Here is a 24,509-nt window from a genome sequence, read left to right on the forward strand (position 1 = left end):
AAAACGTATCCTTAAAGATCATAGGCAATGATAGTCGCACCAAAAGTTTCACTAAGATAATTGATAGTTGCATCAAACTTCCATGTACATATTGCTAGTAATTTATATATTTTTCTTTATGAGATTGCAATTGCCTCTAATTGAAGCCCTTTGGTGCAATATTGAGCAGTTATTCCCTATTGGAAATTTTGCAGGTTAAGATATGTTCAAGTATCCAAGCACAAACCCAAAAAGTATAAGCCCAATTCACAATTTTGACACTTAATTTACCAAAGTAGAGAAAGATAAAGGCAGATGTAATGATATAGAATTAGCAATGATGATTTGGGATGGACACAAAATCCAAATCAATCAATACCATGTAAATTAATTATATTTGTTGTGTGCATGCAAATTATTGATCCATACCATGCTAATGGTGCTTGTAATGATGTTTGCATCCTTTAGTGGTGTGCCTAATCATATGCCCCAATCCCACTCACATGCCTTCCACATATTATATATATACGCATATATAATTCCTGATCCCCATTGTGATAATTCTGTGGGCGGGTGTGTCGTGGGCGGGTGCGAGAAACACTGTCAAGCTATCACACTGGTGAGCTACGGGTGCACAGTCCTACATCGTCTGGGTAGAGAAAATGTGAAGTACTTATATGTAAGTGTGTCACCTCCAATTGGTATGAGGCCTTTTGGGGTGAAGCTTAAGAGTAAAACCGTGCGGGTTCAGACCCAAAGCAGACAATATCATACCATGTGGTGGAGTGAGTCGTTACAAATAGTATCAGATGCTGACTCAATCGGAAGTGTGCCGACGGGGACGTCGGGCCCCTAAGGGAGGTGGATTGTGATGACCTCATGGGCGGGTGTGTCGTGGTCGGGACTCAGGTCCAAAGCGAACAATATCATACCATGTGGTGGAGTGGATCGTTACACCTTCTCACAGCATTCGATTATGAAAGAACCCTAAGTCCGCAATATGCGGACTGGCATTGTGCGGCGGCAAGCTAGGGGATGGAGGGACCAGTGTGGCCATGTCACGTCTGTCACTGTACTGCAGGTGTGGTATGAAGCTAATATTCTCTCTTTTGTACTGCTAATTCTTCACTTTAGCATGCAAGAAGATATCATTATTCTGTATACAGGAACATACACAGTGCTCCAACTATGATGCAGTCTTGTGCTTGTGCTTGTTTTTCTTCTTTTTATCCGTACCCTTTCGGCGATCTACTACTTTTTTTCATATACGGGCCAGTTTTTGTCTATTGGATGTTAATTTGGGTAAGACTCAAACTTGAACCAATTTCAGACAGTTTATCAAAATCTGCATAGTCTCATACATTTCATCTTAATTGCCCATACTTGCATTCTAAATAATGATATGAACGTTAATTAAACCTGCAGTGGACATTTTTTTTTAAATATTATATCAATTAGCAGAAGCTGATATCTGACAGATACAAAAACTACATCTTAAAAGGTTGCATGAGATACAATCAAGTTCACAGAAATTAGTCTTTCTCTCGCTGTCTAACAGAAACAATTTTGTATTAAATATACTCATTTTTAACTAAATTTTCTTCAATTATAAATTTAAGGTGGTTGCTAAGTTATACTAAGCTAAATTAAGGAATATATGTTGTGCGTGAGGACTAGGATTGAGGGAAAGCTAAAAGATAATGATTTGTCTCGCAATGTTCCTTTTCAAAATGCTCACTTTTGTTTTTCATTTGGTTAATAATTTGGAGTCGGAAAGTTATACATGCGTTATAAGCCTTACTAATTTATGTAGGTGAGAACTAACATCGTCATGATGTAATTATAACGTCAATCTTTACTTACATAAAATTAATTTGAGGATTGTCACATTTTTTATCAATATTCTTTTTAATTTTTGTACGTATCAGTCCGAGAACCTCCTAGATTAGAATGTAATTGGATGACAGCCTTTTTTACGCTTCACGGGATGACAATTTCTCGCTAATGCCATCAACCCACTACTTTCTTGGGCTCAACAATCCAAGTTGGACTATGATGCTCGACCCCTGTTGGGCCTGTTTTCAAACTGGGCTTAGCAGAAACTAGAGTAGGCCTAAGAACTGTATCCAACTTCAACCAACTGAGCCCAACTAAAAAAAGTCGAGATCTCTCCAAAAAGGATCCAAATCCGAGTTGACATAGGGCACGAGTTAGCCCTAAACCACTTTTCTCAGCCCAATTACAACAATATTCTATCATATACTCTACTATCTCTCAACATATCAGCTGCATAAGCTGATTCGAAAGCAATCAGGAACCATTGAAATCGAGCTCTAAGGGTTAACAATGTCGGCTCGATTGCTGAAGAAAGTCCTCAAAGAACAAGAAGAAGAACAACAACTAATTCAGAATAAATTGGACGGTGATGACTCCGAGGATTCCCCTGAATCGACCGCTCGCTCTTCCAGAAATCTCTTTGATCTTCTCAACGACGACGATGATCAGGTTTGGTTCCTTACCTGTTCTGATATCTGCGTTACGTATTCTGTATTTATAAAATTGATGTATGTATGCGAGTTTCGAGATGTTGAGGGTTTCGCCTATTATCTGTTATTACTTCTGAATTTCACCAAAAAAATCAATTGAATTGTTTCGTTATGATTTTTAAGTTTTAACCAGTCAGATGAATGTCTCTGTTGTAATATTATCAAAACAATCATGAATGTACAGAAATCTAACTTTATTTACTGAAAAAAACTAACAATAATATAATTTGATCCGAAAATCAACTATAATAAAGTTAAAATCTTAAGTCTAATATCATAAACTGCTACAAACCACTAAAAATTTTAGTATCATTAAATATCTCAAACCAAAATAAATACTATTAATAATCTACTGGACAAAAAAAAAAAAAAAAAAACAAAAAAAAAAGAAAAAAAATCTACAACATAACCAAAGCGTCAACTGCTCCCTTGCTCCATCATTCTCTGCAAACGTGGTCAGAATAAGTAATTCCCAGTAGGAAAACAACCTATACATAGTATTAAAAACACTTCGTGATCTAATAACATGATCTAAGAAAATAGACATATAATATGAATAACTATTAAATAAATGGGATCACAATTCAGATGTCCTGGCAACATGAAATATAATGCAGCACAGACCGTTGCCACATTGAAATATTGGCAACATATGGTGACTAGAGCTTCTCACCCAAAAGCTCATAGTAGTCCCTTCTTGCTTGTCACGTAGGTCCCTTCTTGCTTCAACCAACAGCCCTTTCATGCCCCAGGGATAAATTTGTTATTTGATCCAAATGATCTCCAATCAATACAAGATTCCATATATAATGACTTCTTCTCACAAGATCGTACATGGATAATAGACACCTTCCGGATGTCGTCTTTGATGCCAACATATAATGAAATGCAAATATATCTCAATATAAGATTTATACACAAGTAACAGATGCCAGCATATAAGTTCATGATCGAATCAACCTAGACAATGGCATATAACATGTGATTTAGGCATAAAATAAAACTTAAAGTCCTCTTCCTTCTTCTATTCAAACTAAAACTTCACGCTTACTTAGTTTAGAATATTTATATCTTTAGTTCTGACTTCAATTAGGGTAATGTTACTTACTGTTCTTCTTAAAATAAAATTCTATAGCTTCCACTAATCTGTTCGCTTAATCAGGTTTTATTTACCTTATTTTATTTATTACTATGCCTCTAATTTAGGGTCCAATTTACAGACACTTCAAACAAGTAACCATGACTTGGGCCACCGAGGCCCAACCACACACACAGTGGTGCGCAATCCCTAGCCCAAGATAGGGTTGGCAAACCTTGTGGACCATCACCATACTTATTTTGCGTCTCTCAATTACACCTATTTTATGGATAAATTCATAAATTACCCCATTAAATGTTTTATACTTTTTCTTTATTCCAACCGTACATTTAAATTTTTAAACATATTTGGAATTATTTATATCCTTCTTAGTTTGTGAAGTAATCCAACTTCGTTGCAATGAGTTGATGTGGGCAAAACCAGACTATTACTTTCGTCCCGCTTGATAGCCAATTCGGTCATGTTTTTTATGAATTGAGAACTCCTAAAACAAAAGAATTTAACCTAAGTCAAATCTATATCATCATTTGTCAACTCAAGCTTTATGGTTGCACCAGGTTACTATCTCCTTACTAAGAACAAAGGATAATGATGAAAAATGAGGAATTACATGAAACTTTTACTTGCTCTTTGTGTTTTATCATGTTCTTGTGCTTTTGGTTAAGCCAAGTCCTCTATAGATTCTGCCCGCAGATTAGCTCACTTGTGAACATCTTGAAGACTAGAGGGTGTAAACCTCACTGTTAGCTTATAATGCATATTGCAAGACTGTTCAGAAACATGATAAGCAATTATACTAGGTGTGTGCCTGCAAGAATAAGTAATTAATATGAATCTTTTTTTCCTCGACGCTTCTTCCTTATCTTTGATTGTCATCTGTTGACATTTTGATTTTATGACACACGCTCAGGTTTTATTTATTTATCTCTTAACACGTTATTGGCAATAGCAGCAAGTGCAGTCATATTGCATCTGCACTTTATTTGATTTCGCTACCTAATAATATTTTCAGCTGCAGGTGTTTGAGTCAGAAATTGCCGATGAATCCTTGGTAGGACACATTGATGATGAAGAACCCTCTGTGGTGAAAGCTACTGTGAACTCAATTCCATTGTCTAATAACAAGGCGAAAAAAAAGAAAAAGAAAAAAAGAAAGGAGGTTCCCTCTTCAAATGTAGAAAATGTTGAAAGACCCTTGGATGTGATGTTAGAAGGTTTATCTTTTGAAGCTCAGTCTGCTAGTCCTCAGCCTGGTCCTTTAAAAGCTAAACAAGGAAATGTAAAAGTTGGTGACAGCCTGGTTAAACAATGTATCCCGTCTATTTTACAAGTGGATCCCAAATTTCTAAGTGCAGAAAATGAGCTAAAAAGAATATTTGGCTCTAAGGTAGTGAATTTATTTGAAAAAAGTAATCAAACAGGCAGTTCTAGACAATCACGTGGGGGTCGACGTGGAGTCCACAACCATAGGAAGACTATTCTTGTCTCTCCGTCAGACCATTGGCCTCGTTGGGATGGCTCTTTGTCCATGGAACTTCTGGAAACCAAAGATGGATACAACTATTTCAGGTGATTTTCATCCCTAATCCTTTAGTCATTGTTGGAATAGCATCGTATATATGTATTTATTTATTGCAGCTGTTAATATACAACTTCACTATGTTTCCCCCAAGTTAATTAGTGAAATGTTTAAATTCATGTTTTTCTACTCACTATAATTTTTCTGATGAGTAAAAGATATTGGGTAAAGGAACCAAGGGAGCACATTTCATGTACAAATGATGAGCAATGAATAACATTTGCTATAACTATCTCCCAAATAACATTTTCTTCATCCTCGACCTCACATATGAAACCAATGAATTTGCTGAGCTACCAATATTGTGTTTTTTTTTTTTTTTTTTTTCTCTTTTTCTTCTTCTTTTTTTATTTTTTATTTTTCGTGAGAGAATACAGAAGCAAGTCAAAAAGATAAATTACAAATGATGTATATGATGAGCAATGAATAACATTTGGTAATAACATTTGCTTCATCCTCGACCTCTGATATGAAACTCCAATGAATTTGCTGAAGCTACCAATATAGGTTTTCTTTTTTTTCATATATATATATATATTTTTAATGCGGGTGCGAGAATGCAGAAGCGAGTCAAAAAGATAAATATTTCTTTGCCAAAATCTCAAGAAGCATCCACGGATATTTTCATAACCTCATTGAGCGAAAGAAGTTGATACCACAGCACTTGAATTTGATATTTTCATCACCTCTTTGGGTGGACTACACTTCTTTTTCAAAGGATCTTCTATTTTCTCACTTGCTATGCTGCACATGAGATACACGGGAACTAAGTCCTAGCTTAAAACATCCTACCTTATGCGGCCCCCGTCGGAAAGCCTAAAGGCTGTCCACCAAGTCTCTGGCATGACCCAGCATCCCAAACAAAGAGAATAAGAGGCACCCATCACATATCCCTAGCAAAGTCACAGTGAAAGGGAAGATGATCGGTGCTCTCTCTCTTCTCTTATACACATTCCACCACTCAAGAATAAAAAGGCTTCCCCTTCTCAAATTATAAGGTGGCATCTCTTACTGCTTGGCACACAATGGAACCCACCTTCAAGCGTACTTTATTAAGCTAAATCGCTTTTCAAGGAAAGCTTAAGATGCTTTCAGCCCTCTATCACTCAGGATCCTGTAATATGAGCTCAAGAAAACTTCCATCAACAAAATTGCTTTTCAAGGAAGGCCTAAATATCATTCCATCAAAAATAAAATATTGAAGTTATACGTAAATCTGTGTCTTACTTACAGTTTAATTATATCTTCTTCTTCTTCTTCTTCTTCTTCTTCTTGCATATGCACATGCATCTCGCCAATCTGAGCCTCTATGTTAGCCTACAGCTCAGCTTGTTTTTCTTCTTCTATGAAAATGTTACTTGTTGCATATGCACACGCATCTCGCTGATCTGAGCCTCTATGTTGGCCTACAGCTCAGCTTGTTTTATATCTCTAGACAAATTCTACTTTTGCCAGATATCCCATTTATAAGCAACCACAATTGTGTATTATGATTGAATAGTCTCCTATTTTTTTGATAGATGCACAAAGTTCGGGTGCAATATCCATCTTCAAGGAGTGGAACTCACAACCTCTTCCAAACTTTAGTCTTCATCTTTTTTTTCTTTCTTTTTTTCCCCTACTTCATATGCATTATATACAAGTTAGCTTTTTGTCACTTATGAACATAATGACATACAATAGAATTTCACTCTGTAGTAATTTTTGGTTTTATTGTTTATCATGTCTCTTATTTTGGTTTTTGTCAATATCATGTAGATATGTACATTCATCTTCCTATAGCCAAGCTCAGAGATCATTCGAAGCTACCAAAGCAATAAATGATCTTAATGGTATAGCAAGTGTTCTATTTAACAATCCTTACCATGTAGATTCGCTCATTACTATGGCAGAGTATTTTAAATTCTCGGGTGAGCATCAAATGTCGGCAGAGTTTATTGCGAAGTGTCTATATGCCTTGGAATGTGCATGGCATCCAATGTTCAGCCCCTTGCAGAGTAATTGCCAGTTGAAATATGGCCATGACACGAACAAGCCATTGTTCACTACACTTTTCAGTCACATGAAAAATATGGATAGGCGTGGGTGCCATCGATCTGCACTTGAAATTTGCAAACTATTGCTTTCATTGGATTCGGATGATCCGATGGGTGCCATTTATTGCATTGACTACTACTCTTTGAGAGCAGAAGAGTACACATGGCTAGAACGATTCTCTGAAGAATATAGAAGTGATAATTCCTTGTGGTTATTTCCAAATTTTTCATACTCTCTCGCCGTGTGCCGGTTTTATCTTGAGCAGGAGGGGCTCTCAAAAGATAGTCAAACAGACACTGGAAAAGCCTCTTCAACTGATCTCATGAAGCAGGCTTTGATGCTTCATCCTTCAATCTTAAAAAAACTAGTGGCAAAAGTACCTTTAAAGGATCAGATATGGACAAAGATACTCAAGCATAGCTTCTTTGGGTCAGATCAAACCGGAATCCCATCCTTGGATCACCTGAATAATATATATGTTGAGAGGAGTTACCTTGTATGGAGGCTCCCTGATATGCAAAAATTGCTTAAGGACTCTGCACTACTGGTGGTTGAGACGCTGGAACATAATAGAAGTGATGCAAAAGATTGGGCTTGTGTGAGAAAAGAAGCATTCTCATCTGAGAAAAATGAGTAAGTAGTTTATCAAATGAATACAGTGTTATTTTTCTCTCTTTTAGATGCAGCTCCTTTGGGATTCTGTTTGTTTATATATAACATTTCTTGAAACATATATCAGCATTTTCGGGCATTTGGTTGCACAAAGTGTTCTACAAATTTTTTTGCAGCAAGTAAAAGTAACTTGCAAAATCTAAAATGACTTGCTGATTCTTTTTCCATGTCATTTTCCAAAATGTTCTTTAAATTTTTAGAGTCCATCATGTGTCCAAATAGTTTTTGTATAGACATGTTCATTAGTATATATGTTTACAGTACATGTACACTTACCTCTTTGCGTACATATAAATTTATTTACTTCAGTTTTTCCAATAAATTAAATATATATATATATATATATATATATATATATATATATTTACATTTACATAGATATTCACACTTGTATATTTTCATATATATATTCACTTATATACATGTCTGACATCTAAACTTACATGTACGCTAATATAAATTGCTAATGCTTTTCTCTATATGAATGTTTCTTGCATTTTTTAAATTTGGCAAATAGTTTTAAAATTTCAACCAAGCATATATATATATATATATATATATCAGAAAATTGATTTTTTCTCTTCATGTAAAAATTATTACAAATATTTCAAGTCAAGGAACACATAGCATCAATCTTTTTGGTCTCCCAAAAAGCATGTGTGCTACGTTAGTTCGATAAATTAGAAGGCTTAGGAAGGATTCCTGTAAGTTTAGTATTGTTAATCAGGTCGTTATGTAAAATGTACAATTGTAGCACCCATTATGCTAGTACTGTAGTTTAGTTATTACACATGCAGGGAGTTTAAATGCAGAAATTTCTTGATTGCCAGGTACAAGCATCTGCTGGTATCAGATTTTTCTGATTCAGTGCCAACTCTGCCACCTGATAACCTGCAAAATTTTCTAGCTGATCCGAGGATGAGAGAACAGCAGAACAGGGATCAATTCGCCAACCCAGCTGGTGGGGCACGTGCTCCTCGTGATGTTGCAAATCGAAATGCATTAGCTGTCTTGTTTGAGTCTATGCTACCATGGATTGATTATGGAGGAAGAGGAGATGAAGGAGGGGCCGGTGAGGATCACTTGGGTCAATGACCATGAACAAGATGACGAAGATAAAATTTGCAGACACTGACAGTCTAGAAAATGAGAGGAAATCCTATTTTTGGTCTTTGTTCACATTATCAAAGAGAACGATTATCTGTGCAAATCTGAAATATTTAATTTTATTAGCAGAAAAAGAAGTCAAATGGCTAATATATTGCATTGTAGGATCACGTGTTGCATAATAAGAGCAATGTAGTTTTAACTTTTCACTTCTGATATTGAAACTATTTGGCTGTTTGGAAAAATAGAAACCGATCCAGTGTAATAGAAATTGCATTGCATTTGAACGTGCACGTGCTGAATGAACATTGTGAAAGAGAATTCATCTAATTGTCATATTTGTTTACCATGTGTGTTCCTTCCAGGGTTGATAATCTAGGTCTGATATATTGTTAACTGTTAAAAACAGTTTCTTTTTTGTTGGGCGTGTTTGAGGGGTTTGATAATTAAGTCAGATGAATGCAACACCCCTTAACTAGAAAGTCACTGCCAGTAATCCCCAGCTCTTCACTTACAATCTCGCTTACAAGATTTTAAAGCATATCATTTTCAAAGTGGGAGATTCACTCGGAATCATATCAAAATCTATGTTTAGCCAAACCAATGCACCATGCATGTTTAGAGTGAAAACTTGTTCATAGAATTACTTCTGTGTTGATGTACATTATTCGTGGACTTGGGACTTTTCGATTCTCTTCATATCTTATTTTCCGACAAACCACTCCTTGCAGTCTCCCTCTTCCACCCGATCCAACCATACAGCCATAAAAAAATGAAGTATCCTCTGGCATTATTTTTAAAGGCTGATAATGTGTACTTGAGCTCCTTCAAGTCAATCAAACAAGCCATTTGTTGTGGTACAAGAAGTATATTTATCCTGAACGAAAAAACACCCTTAAATGTCCTTATAAATAGGTGAATCCATGCCTCTTATGAATCTTTGAACCCTGAAACATTCTCCTTTGGCATATCTAAGATCTTGTTAGTTTTGAATGTCTAAGATCTTGCATGAGAGTTATCTTAAATAAGAAAAAACACAATGTCACCATTACTTGTGTATAGTTAATACTGCTTCAAATTCCAAATGACACACCGTTTAATTCAGGAGACCTAGTAGGACATCACTTTATTTCCAATTTTGGCTTCACACAGATGGCATGCAAAAATAAATAAATAAATAAAAATAAAAATAAAAACATGTTTTACCCTATATAATAAGATTAGCCATTCCTTTTCTTTGGGAACATTAACTCATGAAAACTCATTCCTTAATGTTCAATTTTGCGTGCGACGCAGATCAACAATTGAAATTGCATTTAAATTCATGTAAACATGATAAATAGAAAAGCTGAATACTGGCCCAAAACTGAAATGTAAAAGAAAAGGGAGACAGAAGTGCCCTGCAGCATAAGAGTTGAGAATTGAAGAAGAAACCCAAACCAAGCACCTGTCTAAAATGCGCTAGTCACGCACTTTTCGTCTTTAGGTAAGTACAGAAGGAGAGCACAAGCCAACATCTATGCGTATTCATTCATTTCCCATGCTTCACTAAAAATATTTTGCTTTCACAATTTTTTGGATCAATAGCTAAATCATAGATTGGGATGTGGAACAGAGATTGGGTACAAGCAAACCTTACCCAGTATCTCCCAAAAAGCAGTACCAAAAAGGTTATCAAGTGTATTCTTTTAGACAGACAAGTTTATTTAATATACTTGTATAAGCTAGATTTTTTCTTGGGATGGCAATTGGCGGTGGAATAATCATAAATTTCAAAACAGAAGATCTGGCGCAATTCCTTCACATCTGAATTGGAATGTAGAGCCAACGTGCGGGTATCACCAAGCCAAAGCCAAGATTTGATTCGTCACAATCAATAGTCATCACCTCTTGATATGACCTCTTTGCAAGTTGGTCGGAGTAAGATAGTATGCTCAAACTGAGACACATAGGAGCCCTTGATGTCACAAAGAGGAGGGTAAGGCTGCCAAAAACATATTAGCAAAGCTCTTCATTAGTCTCAATTCACATACAAAAAGAAATAGCATTCTTATAGATAAATCAGGAACACATTAAAAAAGGTTGAGATCCACGCTATCAAGTAAAATTTAAATGAATTCCTTTAATCTTATGCATTTCACATAATAATCTGTTATCATCATCCCCCACGTAGGCAGGATATACACACTAAATGTACAAATATAGAAATAGAGAGCCAGCCCATCTTAACGATCGTTTCTTTCATTCTTCTTGTTTTTTGTTTTCTGTATTAAAGGTGCCACAAAACTATTGCCTCTACAAATTCCAGCCGGGAATCAAAAAAAATTTCTAATAGCAACCACCCCCACCTTATGCTGTAAACTCTTGAATTTAAGTTACAACTCAATATTACTTATTTTCCATAGTCTTGAATTTTAACAAACAAGAATCAAATAAAAAGAAAGCGAGATTAAGCAAAAATGAACTCACTCCCATAACAAATAATAAAATTGCACACTTCAAAAAGGCAAAAAGAAAAAGGAAAACCAAATGCAAGGCATGTCTCGAGACAAACCTGAACAATACCAGCATCACACAAATTCTTTAGTGCCATTAGATATTTAGTCTCCCCTAGGCGGTCCAGATAACGTCTGCAGAAAGCCAATGTGGAGAAGTTCTTATTGATTGTGGCAAGTAGTTGCTTTGCTCTTGGTAACCGCAGTGGAATGTGACCAACATCAAAATTCTTCATGTAATGGCTGCACTCCAGATCTTCTCTTACATATCCCTTACCTGCATACAACACCAAAAAAATAAGGACATGTTACATCATAATGCACATCCACTATCTATCTTTTTTAGACCGAATATCATTTTTACCTGTAGAGCCAAAAGTTTCTATTGCGAAAAATTCACCCTCTTCCATTTTTGTCTGTTCTCCTCCTTTCACTATAGGAACAGATTTTCCAGCATGGATTTGATAGCGCCCAACACTATGTCCATTCAGATTACGGATACTTTTAACTGCCAAAACAGCCAAATTCCATACAGATCAATACAATGTGTTTTGTGAAAACTGAAGAGATGGGAGGAATGAAAAAAGAAATCACGAGTTTCCAAATAGAAGAAAAGTTGGGCATCGTCAAAATGGTATGGAAGAATATTGTTTTAAAAATTAATTGCAGTTATACAAAGAAATTATGGGAGAAAAGCACCATAATATGTAATGATACTAACCCATTTAGGGTTTAAGAGAGCACTGACCAAATTTCAATAGCTTTAGAGAGCAAACAGGTTCATAATTTATCAACAACAACAAATAAAAATTCATCCATCTGATTGAGTCGTCATAAGAAGACAATTCATGGTACACACACACACACACACAAAGGACCTGGATCTCAGTTTGACACTATTATAAGCTCCGGGCTGCATGCTGAATCAGATTTTAAGACAGTTTTCAACAATGACCAAGTCTTGACTGAGGTCATGGCCATGTTTCCTATTCACAAGCCCAATCTAAATGATGGAGATTTGATGCTTGCATACAATTGACAACAAAAATAATATACATATATATATAAACAAACTATATTGATTTTCACGAAATATCAAACCAACACCTACTTTATGAAGAAAAGCTAAACCAGCTGGCTTGTTACCGAGCCAAAGCAGCATGTCATACACACTAATGCATGAGTTATGGTGATTCTTCCATACCTTCTGGCAGTAGTAATATGCAGCACAAATAATAAAACCACGAAGAATAGTTGATAAAACTATTACTCCCTAGTCTGAGGTCATGGCCACATTTCCTATTCACAAGCCCGATCTAAATGATGGAAAATTGATTTTTGCATATAATTGACATTAAAAAGAATATATATATATATATATATATACATACTATATTGATTTTCACGAAATGTCAAAACAAACCCGACTTTATGAAGAAAAGCTAAACCAGCTGGCTTGTTACCAAGCCAAAGAAGCATGTCGTATACACTAATGCATGAGTTATGGTGATTCTTCCATACCTTTCGGCAGTAGTAATATGCAGCACAAATAATAAAACCACAGAGAATAGTTGATAAAACTATTACTCCCTAGTCTTAGGTACAAATTATACCTTGGAACACCTTCCCGTTAATTTCAACCTCATATGACTCCATAACTTCTTGGATTGCAGCACCAACATCACACAGGCGTACGTCAATACCAGATTCCTAAAATAACACAAAACAAATTATCAATACTATTGTCTAATACAAGGCTAACACTATAAGGTCACCATGAACAAATTAATTCTAATATATTTAAGCAAGTGTAAGCAAGTGTTCAATGTCAAACACTTCATATGAAAGTGAAAATTTCTAGACTGGATATAAGAATCACTTCAGATGAAACTGGTTCCTAGAAGGACCATAATTTCTATTTTAAGCATAGGAATAAGAATTTCTCAACTTGTTCACAGGATATAAAAAAGAAGTTAAGCATGTTAGATAAAGATTTTTTCCTTCTTTTTTTTTTTTTTCCTTAATCAGCATCAAGGGGGACATGCCTGATACATGCAATACATACAATATACACATACACACTATAAAAATAAATGAATTAAAAAAGACAACCAAAATGCAAACCATTAACAACTTATACCCCCGGGTACACAAAAATATAAGCAATGACTATCCCCCCAATTACCACTAACGGCGGTAGCCTAATGGTACTCCCTCACCTTCCGAAGTAGAAGGTCGCGGGTTCAAGTCCCCATAGGGGCAAAGTGAGTGTGAGTTTCAAAAAAGAAATACACAACCCCCCACAAAAAAAAAAAAAAAAAGCCCTCCCGTTTTTTCTTTCACCACACACACAATTATGATCAGAAATGCTAAGCATCCTGAAACCAAAAAATTAAGGTTCTCAAATAAGTCTTCTTGAGTTTGGAAATTGGTGATTCAACGCCTTTAAAATGTCTCCTTTTCATGCAAACCACAAGAACCGCCACTGGCATAAGCCGCACGCCACAAAACCTCCCACCTCTGCCTCCCAATACAACCAGCTTCCAGAACTCCAGCACCTCAATCACCAACCTCAAGGAAATCCAAATGATCCCAAACAAAGAAAATTAAGGGGCTAAAGGTCCATTCACTACAAGATAGTGGATCAACAAATGAGTCATACTCTCCTCAGTTCCCTAGCACAGACAGTACTGATCAAGAAAATTTACGGCCTCTCAGAGGAGACTCCCATCTCCAGCAAATCTCTCCTCCACCCCACCCATATAACATACTGAAAAGGCTTAAACTGACTGCACCTCCCAATCTTAATACGGCCTCAAAAGGCGAGGATCCAAACTATACCACGATTAAATCAAAGATAATTGCATCCTCATCCACCGCCAATCTTAAAAGGTTTGGAAATCTCAGCTTCGAAGGCAAACCTGAGCTTTTGCCTATGATACATGAACTCTGATACATGGACCGAGCGCAAGTGTAAATCAACGTATTAGATTCCTTGAATCCCATATTTCAGGATATAGGAACTTGGCTTGAAATGTACCAACCACCAAAAGCTGGGTATGGGTATCTTAACACATTTTGAACATTTAAATATTAAATTTTATATGATACCGTAATACATGATATTAGGGAGCATTGCATGGTTCAGAGTTAAAAGCCTAAGTTTTCAAGTATGAGAATGTGAGTTCAGCCAAGGATTGTCAATCTGTGCAAATAATGCCAACACTGAGTAATGGCTTTCTTTCTTATCGTAAATTATGATGTTATCAACATCTAAGGATATACTGGAATAAAATTTAAATTAAATGGGATCAAGAGAAAAAAGGATTTTAGGAATCAAGAGTAAAAAAAGGATTTTCTATCCAATTCTTGATTTGAAAGCAGGAAATATAATCAAATCTGAGTTCATTCTTCTTCAAAAATCGCATGTCGCATGTTGAGGAATTATGTATCTAATTTGGATTTGTGTTGGACATATAATCTATACCAATACCCATGTATTGTCATTTCCAAACAGAAATATTGAAGGCAACTGGAGAGTCCACGTGATATAGTTATACCCCGTCAACTTTCCATCATATAACTTATATAGTTATATGTTTGGAGAACCCAAACTAACAACTCCTTCCTCCCACAGTCCAGCCATAAGAAGGTACAGAATCACATTAATGATTAATCAACATAGATGATACTGACAGAACCAAAAGAAATGTAGTATTGTCTTCGACATGTCAGTTGTGTTGCTGTATATCCTGACACAAGCCTAAAAATTGGTCCTTACCCAAGTAGTATAAGTTTGTAAGAAGACAATGACAAGTATAAACTAACGTTAAAGGTGACAACTTATCTATAATACGGTAGCATAAGAGAACCAATTTAAATCGGCAAAAAGGGGGGGGGGGCCCACTTGTTAAGCAGCAAACAAAAAATGCTTCCAGACAAAATGACGGTCTTATCACAAGAGCAGTAATGAGAACATTCAACAAGGCAAGCCACAAGATGGCATCCCTACCACAGATGCATGTTATGCAGTCCCCAGCTAGCCAATGCGACCCATAACATTAAATTAAGTAAAGGACACAAAATAACAAAATTTTCAAGTTTGTTCCAAATGCAGGGCCACACATGCATGGACAAAATGTTATTCTCTTAAGCATTTTCAACCACATGGTATCAGTCATGGCCATTGTGGCACAAAGACCACAGCAAAGACCATAAAATGTTAAAGAGTACTAAATCCACCCAAACAAAATCCAGATGGAACCTCCTTTTCTTATGCATCCAAACACATTAATCTTGCCAGGTCAGAGACAGGACTCATAGGACACATATAGAATTGTTAGGTAACAGAATTCGTTTCAATGGACTATAACAAGGATGAGCGGTCGTAGCTATGACACACGTTGCAGTTCTTTCACGAATCTAACTACAAAATTCATGTGCTGGTCTGCCAGAAGGCCTGGGCTGGCCCTGGTGGTTGGCAATTGAAATTGTATTATGATTGGCTCCGACCTCGTAATCCAATTGTCCACTACATCCCTGGAGACCTTACATAAAGGTCAGGCAAGTCATATCGTGGGACTAAGCATATTTTCAATTAAGTCTCCTGTCCAGTCTCTGTTGCAGGAGGGGTCGGCGTATGGAGATTCATTCGGAAGGGTTGGGATGTCTTCTCTTCCCATATCAGATTCAAGGTTTCTAATGGTAGGTGTGTCCGCTTTTGGGAGGACTTATGGTGTGGAGATCAGTTGTTGTCTTGCTCCTTTCCTAGACTTTATAGTATAGCCGAAGATAGACACGCTTGTGTAGCTAACTGTTATCGGCTTGATAGTAGCGGGATTACGTGGGATGTATGCTTTAGGCGTCCTTTTCAGGATTGGGAGACAGATGAGGTATGTGCCTTTTCTGGGTATGTTGTATCAGCAGGAGGAAGTTGGAAGAGGTAGTGATGGCATTTTGTGGGTTCCTTCCTCCCACAGAAGATTTGGTGTTCGGTTCATGTTCCCACGTTTTTCCAACTTTGTTGGTCCTATTTTCTTATGGAAGAATATTTGGCGCTCTAAGGCTCCACTTAGAGTAGCATTCTTTGTTTAGACTGCCATCTGGGGTAAGATCTGACGTTGGACATGAGAAAGAAAGGCAACATTATCGTTAATAGGTGTTGTCTATGCAAACGAGACGGTGAGTCTGTGAATCATATTCTTATGTATTGTCCTATGGATCATAATCTTTGGCATATCTGGCGTACATTGGGTAATGCCTCAGTCTTCCAAAGGACTGATTAACTCACGGAGAGGATGCCCAGTGAGAAGCCACGCTCACAATTATTGGAGGATTGTTCCACACTATGTTTGGTGGTGCATATGGAAAGAGAGGAATAGCAGAATTTTCGAAGGAAAGGAATTGTCTTTAGCGACCTTGAAACTTCATATTCTTCGCTCTATTTTTTGTTATGTGAAAGGAGGCACCTGCTCCTCTACTGTTGATTTAGTTGATCTTTTGGATTCTATAGGTCCTTAGGTTCAGCTTTCGTTTTTTGTATTAGGGACGCGTTCCCCTTTTGAACGCTTTTCTAATTGATTATTACGTATCCAAAAAAAAAAAAAAAAGTTTTGACGTAAAATATCTTCCTCAAAAAATATTTTATATATAAAACTTTTTCAAGTAAATATATACATATATATTTTTTTCGGTGTTTGGCAAAGGTTCTGAAAAAAAATTCCAAGACAAAAGCACAAGTTACTTTCGTTAGGTTTTGATAAAATATTTTACTTGGTAAATATTTTACTTACATTTTGGACAACCAGCACCAAAAAATAAAAAATAAAATATTTTACACCCAAACAAACAGAGCCTAGCCCGAAAACTTCGAGCCTCTTTGCTTCAATACTTGCTTCTTAAATCTTAACCAGCCAACTAGCAATTCGCTAAGCGCTCTACCCCTTTCAGACTGCACCTACCAGATGTGGGAATTCTTGACAAGACCCATGAATATGGTTGTACTTGACAGGAAGGTCTAAGATCTGTGTTGGCCTTAATCACGTTTATGCCGTTACCAGGTCTAGGTCTAATAAGACTGGTAACGAATAATTTATGGGTCATACTAAGGCTATTACGTCCAACCTGAATTACCCAATCTGACCCGTTTAGTATTTGTGTCGTGGACACTAACATGATCCAAAACCATGTTACACGTTAAAAAGGGGCTTTTTTGTTAACTAACAAAATCGTCTATTAGAGCAGGGACATCTTTGGAAACTAGTGCGAAAGTCAAACAGCACGATTTATTTAAAAAACCAAAAATAGATCACATTCCAAAGCTTGAAGACTATAACCACTCAAATTGAAGGAGGCTGCTGTTCAATATTCTTTACTTCTGCTCTACTATTCTTTGCTGTGTCTCAATACAGAATTTCCTACATCAAAGCTCTTTTAATCCTCTGTTTAGAAATGATTTCCCCCTTTCAAGGCTGCATTTCCACTGCATTGTCAAAACAAAAGCAATAATTTTTACTTTCTATTTTTGCTTTTTTTATTTAAGGATTTTTTGGTTTCAAAACCACCTTGCTTTATTAAGGAGTGTTTCTTTCTCTATTTCTGCTTTGGAAATAATGTTTTATTAGTTGTTTCATCCATGTTATGGTATATTATGATCCCAAATTAAGAATGAAGTGAAAATGCATGAAGATCAATCAGTTTGTTTACTTATTGCTTCTGCAAGCTTGGATTGAAACATGTTAAAATGGATTTCTTAACGGGTCGTGTCACAGTGGATTAGTAGGATTGTGGACCATTTGCTGATTTCATGTCTACTCAAACATTGCCGTATATGATTCTATACAACCTTCAGCAGTGCCACCCATAAAGAAGAGGTGGCGTTAGATTGAAATCTTGACAGGAGTTATGGATTGATCCATATAGTCGAGTATCCTTACCTTGAAAAGATTCAACCTAATTGCCATCAGTAGCTACAAGCCCACAATGCAAGATGAAGATTCACTCTAGAATCAAATAAAATAAGTCCTGGAATTGGATAATATTCACATATGCAAACCCTGTGATGGGGAACGGGATATGACTCGAATGCATGAGTTGCACATGCTTCAACATTATTTTTGGGGAAGAGGGAAAGAGAAATAAAATTGGGGATTTTAGTGATTTAGGGTTTTATTTATGTTTATTGTTATTTTTTATCATGTTTAAATTTTAGGGTTATTTTGGTATTTTTATGTTTTAGGGTTTTCTTAATAGTTTGCCTATTTAAAGGCTCCTTTGTAATTTGGGAACTTAGTTTTGGAGATTATTGATTATCGTTTTCTTTGAGTTTGTGAACTCCCTTTGTCTCTCTTCTCCCCCTTGTTCTTGATGTTCTTAATCCCTCGTCTATCTATCCTACCTCCTTCAATCTGATTCTCAACCCTATTCGTCTGTCTTCTCACCTCCTTCATGTAGCCTTATCTTATCTTCTCATTCTCATCCCCTTCTTTCTTTCTAGTTACTATAAGTTACTACTTGTCTTGCTCCAAAAAAATCTTTAACGGAATCATCAACATCTATTTGTGCCCATACTTGAATACTTTCACAAAACAATGTCAAGCACCAAAGACTGATCTACAGTCAATTTATATTCCAAAACGAAAATAAAGGTCATTCCATATCCATCAGTATTGAAACAATCCAGGAAAAGAATTTAGCACAAATCTGCTTTACACAATAAGTTTATAACCAATTAAATCACTAAAAACTGGTTATAAGTCAGCATTAACTACCTTTATACCAATATTAGTAGCTTCCCGTGAGGCCTCAAGCAATGGATCAAACATAGGATTGAAAGCCACTGTAAACGCACAGTCAACTATATGTCCTGCAAGTAAAAAAGCCAACAAGATAAGAGAGGTATATTGCGTTGAAGATTAGAATCTACCAACAAATATAGGCAGTAAAATATAGAGATGAAATGAGACAAATTGCCCTAGTGTTACCATCTATATGAGTTCCAAAATCCAGTTTCATAACATCATCATACTGAAGCACAGTCTTATCTCCAGCATTTGGGGTCCAATGAGCTGCAACCCTGGCAATGACAAGATATTTGAACACAAACACAAGTAAAGGACACAAAAAAACCCGGAACCTATAAGGATTTTCAAATGCCAACCTAAAAAAATTTACCAATTCAAAGAGCATCCCGTGGGGAATGCAATGCCTGCTTGCAGACCATTCTCTGATATCAACTTACGGACAGTATTCTCCAGTGTCTCACAGAGGTCAGTCATCAGCATTCCAGGCTTCAAAATACTTTTAATGTATTTCCGAACCTAACCACAAATAAACAGAACTCAAGGAATATGTCAAGAACCGGAAGCAAAAATCCACAATGAAATGTTTTCATATTCTTAACAGAGATTTTCCTTTTCTTTTATTTTTTTTCTTTTTCTTTTTTCTCTTTCAGGCTTTTAACCACAATATGTAAATGTACATATACAACATATAACACGACTGACAACACATACACATAAGAGAAAATAGTAACCTGACGATGAACTTCTGCGGCTTGGCGAACTGAATTATAAATGGGTTTTTCCAGGCGCTCCAAGTCCCTCTTTTCCTCAGATGTAGTCCTCCATAAATTACTGCAGGATAACCATCAAATTTGGGAATGAAGCTCCGGAGCATTTAGACAGAAATATGAAAAACAAATCATAAATTCAGCTCAAATCTAGGGCACACTGTCAATGGAAGTTAGGAAAAAACATTCTGATGAAATTGTATCATCCAAAGAAAGGTTGCATTTGGACAATATCTAATTCATGTGATTTGACAGCCAAGTAACAACATATATATTTTCTCATGATCAATTGCAGAGTATAAAAAATTTCACACTACTACTCCTAGTGAAAGGTTGAATTCAGACAATATCTATTCATGTGATTGACAGCCAAGTAAAAAACATATAGATTTTCTCATGATCAACTACAGAGTATCATAAATTTCACACTACTACTCCTAGTTAATCAATGAAACTATAAGGGCTAGTATAATTGTACAACTACTCAAACACAAAGAAAGCAGAAAAAACCAAGTTGAAATTAATTCCAAGAAAGGAAAAAGATCGACGCATGCTTGATATAGGGTGCAAGTGGTTATAGTCCATTAAGTTTAGTGTGTACTAACTCATCTTTGTATTGTTGAATTTCTCCCTCTGGGAAATCCCCTGATGGAAAAAGTTCAACAACTGGAATAGATGGTGGATCAGTTTGCCGTGGCGGTTCCTTTTTCTTCCTGCACATTACAAGATAATTCAGCTGTAGTTTATGCCAAAACGTAATATATATCTGTATGTATATACATGTGTGTGTGTGTGTGTGTGTGTGTGTGTGTGAAAAATACAGATAGTCCTCACTTGCTTTTATTTTTCTTCTTCTTCTTCTTTGCACCTTCTGAAACAGTTTCCAAAAAAATAGAAATACATGTATGAGAAACACGGGAAAAAATAGTTCTCATTTAAGTAACTCATAAATACACCACTATATAAAGATATTACTCTCAATCAATTAATTTATGGCTCCAACCAAAGAAAAATCACTATAAAAGGTCATGCCCAAAGGACTTGACCTGAAATATGTCCAAAAGTTGGGTATGGGTATATAAACATTTCCTACATATGTTATGTAACAGTGTCATATAACATGATAATGTTGTTTAAGGATATACTCAATTAGAATACAAATTAAATGGAATGTGGTGAAAAAATGAGTTCTCACTTGTCACACAAATAAAAAACCCTTCTCTGCTATAAAATTTGAGCTTTTCCTTCTGTTATTGAGAGGTTGGACTCAAGAGGTTTCTCATGTTTGTACACAGATTGTACCATTGTTTTTTGTGGTGTTAAGGAGGACCAATTGCATCATCTTCAATGTGGAAATTTCAAGCTTCTTAGGAAGATTGAAATGTTCCCTGTGTGTTGTTACATGCACTCTTCTTTCCTCAATACACCCATATTGATACAACATGTACATTGGATGTGGGATGCGTCCAACGCATGTATACAAATTAGACACATCGATTCTCTACAAACAATAACATATTGACTTGCCTAAAATCTCTATTGTAACACTCTACTCAAGACTTCCATCATTAACAAATTGGAGGGTGATAGATCCCCCTTGCAGCAAGCCTAATTGAACTCACAAAGAACCTTGAAAAGAACAACGTCAAAATGGAGAATTTCAACATAGAATATACTAACTTGCTTCGACCATACACTAACAAAGTTATCCTCTCCATGATATAAAGCAAGAAACTCCAACCCACAAGGTCAGAGGCATCCCCTATCCAATTTTAAAACCACACCTGATTCCTTGCTACTCCCGATCTAGAGTTCATGCTCTCATTTGTACCAACAACTCATACAAAATATGTTACCCTCCCATAATGGCATTTTATGAGTTAGAACATAAATATCACCTTTATCCACCAGTTTAAGAAGCAAAGCTAGTGATTACTTATCAAGAAAAAAAATCTCTCTCCTCAAAGTCCCCATTCTCATAGTTCTACACACCTTGATTATGAGACTCGGACACATCTTCACACGATGGCTGAGTTGTAATGGACTTGGCTGAGACCAAGTCCAATCTTCATTGATATACCGGTGAGAATTAGAATCACATGAGACAATATCTGATGGCATGCAAGATCAATAAATTTTTACAAAGCGGTTTCTGAGATTGTCACCTAATAATGTTACACAATGCTTCTGTCACACCATGACCGCATTGTGGCCTAAAAGTATGCTGCCAACACATCCACCACTTCCTCCTGAATCGCACACTAACAATATTAATGCTATGTTTGGTTGGAAGGAAGGAATGAGGAAGAATGGAAAAGAAGAGGGATAGAGGAAGCTTCCATTGTTTGGTTGGAAGGAAGGGAAAGATGGGAGGAAGCAAGGAGGGATGAAGCATCCCTCCTAACCCATACTGAAATTCACTCACACATATAATAAGGAGGGAAAGAAAGAAAAGCTACACTACAAATATGAAATACCAATTTTAACCTTTAATTAATTACAAAATCACTTGTTAAACCCTACTAAAATTCTCTCACACATATAATAAGGGTATATTGGTAAAAAAAAAAAAACTCTCCTTTCCTTCCTTCCAACAAAAAAAAAAAAATTGTCAACCCATCCATCCTTTCTACTATCCTTTCCATTCAACCAAACAAAAAGTAAGGGAGACACCTTCCCTTCCCTAAGGATGCCTCACCACACCCCCCCCCCCCCCCCCCCCCCCCCTCCATCCATTTTTCTATCCCTCCAACCAAACGGAGCATAAATGAAAACCATAGTCATCCCATCAGGGCTAGGGGCTTATCTCCTCCCACATTCTTTTGGACCATCTAGAAACTCATCTCCCATCCCCAAGTGAGTGGCTTTGCAAACCAGACCTTCTCCTCCTCACTATTACTACTGACCTCCAAGCTTTTCACCCCATCCAAATTATTAAAAAAAAAAAAAGACAAGGAAATCGTGTGCAAGCATGTTATAGTTCCTTGGCCCTATGCGGAGCAAATCACAGCAAGAAAAGTATATAATATTGAACCAAATTCATTTTATTTTTACCAACTTGGAATCAAATTTATTCAAACTTGCATAACATTTGAATTGAGTTTGCCAATTACTCGAATAGCATCATGTTTTGGATCATATGAAATATCATTTTGAATGTATTTTGACACCTCGCTAGCCATAAAAATATATATATTATTCATCCCCAAGAAAAATAAAAATTATAGATTGGATCACGTGCAATTACAAGTGTCCAACCTGTTTGTACAGGATAAAGACAAGGATGATGAGTTTGATGATGATAACATGCAATTACACATTTATGATATAATAACCTGATGGCTCATCTAATGCTAGACCATCAACTTTCCCCTCAACTTCTTCTTGCAATGTAGAAGGGTCACTAGCTTCTTCATTTCCATCAGCAAGATTAGAAGTTCCTTTTTCTTCTTCAACAGGAACTTTCGTATTCAAGTCATCCTTCGCCATCAGTAAGGCTTACCTGCACAATATGCATAAATTCACATGCAAGTATGTCAAATTTACTGCTAGCAAATATATACAGTCGAAAATTGATAACGATGAAAAATGAAAACGTTTTGGTAATGGGTATTAAAGTCGAAACAAACCCTAACACAATACTCATCATTTATCAATCAATCCATCCAAAGATAAACAAGAAACCGGTAGAACACAAACCCTAATCGAAGAAATGAACCTGATACAGTGTGATGATTGTGAGGAAATGAAAAGGAGCTAAGGAATGCGATCTTTTTGGATTGTTGAAAAGTCTTTTAGAGCCCTCTTCTCTTCTTTCCCTCTTCAATGGCACGAACTCGTTTTGGCGTTCGAAAGAAGTAAACCCTAGCAAAAGACAAGTGGGACCTCAAGCGCTCCATTAAAAAAATAGAAAAGATTTATCGGTCCAAAAATTAATATACAAAAATAAAAGAAATAAAATTTAATTTTCTAATATGTATTTTTGTTAATGCGAATTTTTTAAAACAATATATATATATATCAAAAAGTATCATTTCATAGGTTACATAACATTAAAATTAGAAGAAAATATGATAATTTACCAAATTTATTTTTTTATTAAATACGATAATAGGTCTTAATAAATTTATATTGCATAAATTTTTTTTTGTCTTTTTAAAAAAATTAAAGAAATAATAATTTTAATAAATAACTTTGTAAGAGACTCAGGGATATATACACATTGTATTATTTGTATCAAAAGTTATTTATAAATCATTTTATATTTACGGTATATTTATTTTTTTATTTGGTATAAATTAGTGATTAATAAAGACCATTGATTTTTGACCATGACTATAATTACTCCGAAAAGAAATATATTGACTCTATTATTAATTATATATCTTTTTATTTTTTTTGTTGTACTCATAGAATTAATTTCAAT

General features: G+C 35.9%; 2 protein-coding genes across 5 annotated transcripts; one reads left to right on the forward strand and one right to left on the reverse strand.

The window, feature by feature from the left end:
- Nucleotides 1-2,222: 2,222 nt before the first annotated feature.
- Nucleotides 2,223-9,365, forward strand: LOC132276871 (uncharacterized). Of its 2 annotated transcripts, none has more exons than XM_059778501.1 (4): nucleotides 2,223-2,484; nucleotides 4,637-5,193; nucleotides 6,962-7,873; nucleotides 8,743-9,365. In XM_059778501.1, the coding sequence occupies exons 1-4, from the start codon at nucleotides 2,326-2,328 to the stop codon at nucleotides 9,005-9,007; spliced, it is 1,893 nt and encodes a 630-aa protein (XP_059634484.1). In that variant the 5' UTR covers nucleotides 2,223-2,325; the 3' UTR covers nucleotides 9,008-9,365. The 2 variants fall into 2 exon arrangements, with proteins under 2 accessions (XP_059634484.1, XP_059634486.1); XM_059778503.1 differs by having other exon boundaries at nucleotides 2,224-2,484; nucleotides 4,643-5,193.
- Nucleotides 9,366-10,415: 1,050 nt separating this feature from the next.
- LOC132276872 (methionine aminopeptidase 2B-like) lies at nucleotides 10,416-23,960 on the reverse strand. Of its 3 annotated transcripts, none has more exons than XM_059778504.1 (12): nucleotides 23,802-23,960; nucleotides 23,419-23,585; nucleotides 20,918-20,954; nucleotides 20,689-20,796; nucleotides 20,048-20,147; nucleotides 19,687-19,832; nucleotides 19,497-19,588; nucleotides 19,284-19,378; nucleotides 13,128-13,224; nucleotides 11,879-12,022; nucleotides 11,574-11,791; nucleotides 10,416-11,003 (listed from the first exon to the last, which is right to left on the reverse strand). In XM_059778504.1, the coding sequence occupies exons 2-12, from the start codon at nucleotides 23,570-23,572 to the stop codon at nucleotides 10,893-10,895; spliced, it is 1,302 nt and encodes a 433-aa protein (XP_059634487.1). In that variant the 5' UTR covers nucleotides 23,573-23,585; nucleotides 23,802-23,960; the 3' UTR covers nucleotides 10,416-10,892. The 3 variants fall into 3 exon arrangements, with proteins under 3 accessions (XP_059634487.1, XP_059634488.1, XP_059634489.1); XM_059778505.1 differs by having other exon boundaries at nucleotides 23,783-23,960; XM_059778506.1 differs by having other exon boundaries at nucleotides 23,713-23,960.
- Between the last annotated feature and the right edge of the window lie 549 nt (nucleotides 23,961-24,509).

This window comes from Cornus florida, unplaced genomic scaffold, assembly GCF_030987335.1.
Source record: "Cornus florida cultivar Cherokee Brave unplaced genomic scaffold, ASM3098733v1 CherokeeBrave_3.0.0_Hap2_Chr10, whole genome shotgun sequence".
NCBI classification, from domain to species: Eukaryota; Viridiplantae; Streptophyta; class Magnoliopsida; order Cornales; family Cornaceae; genus Cornus; species Cornus florida.

Coding starts and splice junctions, on each gene's coding strand:
- LOC132276872 (XM_059778504.1), bottom strand. CDS start 23,572: ATGGCGAAGGATGACTTGAATACGAAAGTTCCTGTTGAAGAAGAAAAA. Junction 20,797..20,917: donor AAGAAGAAAAATAAAAGCAA/GTGAGGACTATC, acceptor TGTAATGTGCAG/GAAGAAAAAGGAACCGCCAC. Junction 20,148..20,688: donor ATTCAACAATACAAAGATGA/GTTAGTACACAC, acceptor GTTATCCTGCAG/TAATTTATGGAGGACTACAT.
- LOC132276871 (XM_059778501.1), top strand. CDS start 2,326: ATGTCGGCTCGATTGCTGAAGAAAGTCCTCAAAGAACAAGAAGAAGAA. Junction 2,485..4,636: donor TCAACGACGACGATGATCAG/GTTTGGTTCCTT, acceptor TAATATTTTCAG/CTGCAGGTGTTTGAGTCAGA. Junction 5,194..6,961: donor GATGGATACAACTATTTCAG/GTGATTTTCATC, acceptor AATATCATGTAG/ATATGTACATTCATCTTCCT.